The 3,302-nt window shown below is 42.3% G+C and overlaps 1 protein-coding gene across 1 annotated transcript in view; it reads right to left on the bottom strand.

Annotated features, from left to right (window-relative positions):
* Positions 1 to 2,667: 2,667 nt before the first annotated feature.
* Positions 2,668 to 3,302, bottom strand: part of SMG8 (SMG8, nonsense mediated mRNA decay factor) — a 5,709-nt gene continuing 5,074 nt past the window's right edge. The window contains exon 4 of the mRNA XM_003795585.3: positions 2,668 to 3,112. Coding sequence (XP_003795633.1) covers positions 2,915 to 3,112 — 198 coding nt within the window. The 3' untranslated portion in view covers positions 2,668 to 2,914. The remainder of the gene's footprint in view (positions 3,113 to 3,302) is intronic.

The raw sequence follows: 3,302 nt of genomic DNA, 5'->3' as shown, positions 1-3,302 counted from the left end.
GTGGGGATTCGAACCCGCCACCGTAGGTGTACGTGGCTGGCGCCTTAGCCGGTTGAGCTATAGGCGCCGAGCCTCAAACTCTTGAGCTCAAAGAAATTCTCTTGCCTCAGCCTCCCTGGTAGCTGGGACTACAGGCACCAACCACAACACCTAGCTATTTTTTAGAGACAGGCTCTGGCTCTTGCTTAGGCTGATCTCAAACTCCTTAGCTCAGGCAATCTGCATGCTTCGGCCTCCCAGAGTATTAGGATTAGAGGTGTGAGCCACCTCACCCAACTTTTCATGTATATACATATTTTTTTTTACTTCTCTGGTTTGATGCAAGGATAATTTTTAAAATCAAAAACCAAATAATGGCTTTAAATGTAGCAAGATGTGTTAAATATGCATACTGTATTTCATGTATATTGAGACTAATATTTACAATTCTGTTGTCCAGCATTTTAAAATCTTTGTGTCTAGAAACATATAATCCTTCAAAGTAGAGTTTGGCATGTTGGCTTATTTTGCACAAAACGTCTTGGTGGAATAGATGGTGATATGGTATGTTGATGCTGGTGAAAATTACCGTAGATTGATTAAGATTTGTATAACTTAGCAAACTGTTTTACAGCATACAAATTGAGTTATTTCTTTCTTTTTTTTTTTTTGTAGTTTTTGGCTGGGGCTGGGTTTGAACCCAACACCTCCGACACATGGGGCCGGCGTCCTACTCCTTTGAGCCACAGGCAGCACCCACAATTGAGTTCTTTGTTGCAATTACCATTGTTGTTTAGCAGGCCCAGGCCAGGTTCCCAGCCTCCGTGTATTTGGCCGGTGCCCTAACCATTGAGCTATTGGCACTGAGCCCAGTATGCAAATTTTTTTTCCTTCAGTGTTTGGCCAGGGCTGGGTTTGAACCCGCCACCTCTGGCATATGGTGCCAGCACCTTACTCCTTTGAGCCACAGGCACCACCCAGCCAGTATACGAATTTTTAAGGAATAAAGTCTGCATTAATATCTTGGTTATTGGCTCGGCACCTGTGGCTCAAGTGGCTAAGGCGCCAGCCACATACACCAAACAACAATGATGGCTGCAACCAAAAAATAGCTAGGTGTTGTGGTGAGCACCTGTGGTCCCAGCTACTTGGGAGGCAGAGGCAGGAGACTCGCTTGAGCCCAGGAGCTGGAGGTTGCTGTGAGCTGTGATGCTAAGGCACTCTACCCAGGGGGATAGCTTGAGGCTCTGTCTCAAAAAAAAAAAAAAAATCTTGGTTATTTGAGTTCAAGGCCAAGTGTGGTGGCTCACACTTGTAATTCTAGCACTCTGGGAGACTAAGGCAGGAGGATCACTTGAGCTTAATTCAAGACCTACCTGAACAAGAGACAATGTCTCTACTAAAAATAGAAAATTAGCTGGACATTGTGGCAGGTGTCTGTAGTACCAGCCACTTGGGAAGCTGAGGCAGGAAGATAGCTTGAATCCAGGAGTTTGAGGTTGCTATGAGCTAGGCTGACACACTCTAGCCTGGGCAACAGAATGAGACTCTGTCTCAAAAAAATACATAGCTCAGCACCTGTGGCTCAGTGGCTAGGGTGACAGCCATATACACCAGAGCTGGTGGATTTGAACCCGGCCAGGGCCTGCTAAACAATGACAACTACAACCAAACATAGTTGAGCACTGTGGTGGGTGCCTATGGTCCCAGTTATTTGGGAAGCTGAGGCAAGAGAATCACTTAAGCCCAAGAGTTTGAGGTTGCTGTGAGCTGTGATGCCACAGCACTCTACCAAGGGTGACATAGTGAGACTCTGTCTCAAAAAATAAATAAAGTAAAATAAATAAATAAATAAAGTATTTTAGTGGGCAGCACCTGTGGCTCAAAGGAGTAAGGCACGGGCCCCATATGCTGGAGGTGGCAGGTTCAAACCCAGCCCTGGCCAAAAACTGCAAAAAATTAATTAATTAATTAATAAAATAAAATAAAGTATTTTAGTTTAGATAACAATTCATTTAAAACATGGTTATCTCATCAGTCTAAGCAGAAAATGTCAAGAACAAAACAACCTAAAGCAGCAGTTCTCAATCTGTGGGTCATGACCCACAGGAACTGTATTAAAGGGCTGTGACATTAGGAAGGTTGAGAACCACTAATCTAAAGGATCAGAATTGTGAGTCAAACAATTGTGGTTTTTTGTAATTAAGCTAAACCAGTCTTTACCCTATTACCAGATAAACCAATGTCTCAATTTGTTTTGAAGATACTTTCAGGGGAAGCATCTTTTTTTTTTTTTTTTTTTGTAGAGACAGAGTCTCACTTTATTGTCCTCGGTAGAGTGCCCTGGCATGTCACACAGCTCATAACAACCTCCAACTCCTTAGGCGATTCTCTTGCCTCAGCCTCCCGAGTACCTGGGACTATAGGTACCTGCCACAACGCCTGGCTATTTTTTTGTTGCAGTTTGGCTGGGGCTGGGTTTGAACCAGCCACCTTCGGTATATGGGGCTGGCACTCTACCCACTGAGCCACAGGCGTCGCCCCAGGGAAAGCATCTTAAGGTAAATCCCAGCTAAAACATCATTTTAGCAAAAACAAAGTTTTGGTTCAATATGGATATTCAAGATTCAGTTATGATAGAAACATGTTTTATTAGAACAGTGCAAGAGCAACAAGAGAAAACACAGGTATCACCTATGTATTTGAGGTCCTTTTCTAGAACAACCAATCTTATTAGGAAGTCATAGCCACATTTACAATAAATATCAACAATATCATGAAACAGTAGAACAATTATTGTCCAAATACTGACCTAGTATAGCCAAAACACATTTTGGGTTTAGGAAAACATGGTATACACATACCAAAAAAGCAGCTCCCACAAACGAAAAACATAAACCAGCTCAAATTTAGGGCAGAACTTGGCGGAAAACACCTATTGTGTTACTGCTTTAAGCACCCCACGGAGCACCTTGTAGCTCATTAACTGCACATTTTCCTTAGGAGGGAAACAAGGCCCTCTCTCGGTAACATACGCATAAGGAAATCGCAAAACCCAAAGACCATCTGGTGGGAGGGTAATTTCTTGTTTTTCTGGGTAGAATACTGGACACGGTGGTGGGCCTGGTTGAACCTGAAAAATACAATATAATTATTTTTACATTTCTAAAGAATACCTGAACGAGAAATGCCTAAACAAATAGTAGGTTCAAGAAGCATAGAAACAGATACAGCGTATACTCCTAACTCTAATCATGTATTAGTCTCAAATACTATCCTGCTTTTCTCCAGATTTTTAACTTCTATTTATTTATTTATTTATT

The sequence above is a fragment of the Otolemur garnettii genome, unplaced genomic scaffold, assembly GCF_000181295.1.
Source record: "Otolemur garnettii isolate 467f Iridium unplaced genomic scaffold, OtoGar3 scaffold00094, whole genome shotgun sequence".
NCBI classification, from domain to species: Eukaryota; Metazoa; Chordata; class Mammalia; order Primates; family Galagidae; genus Otolemur; species Otolemur garnettii.
Note: the sequence above shows the minus strand (reverse complement) of the source record. Positions and strands in the feature narration are given on the sequence as shown.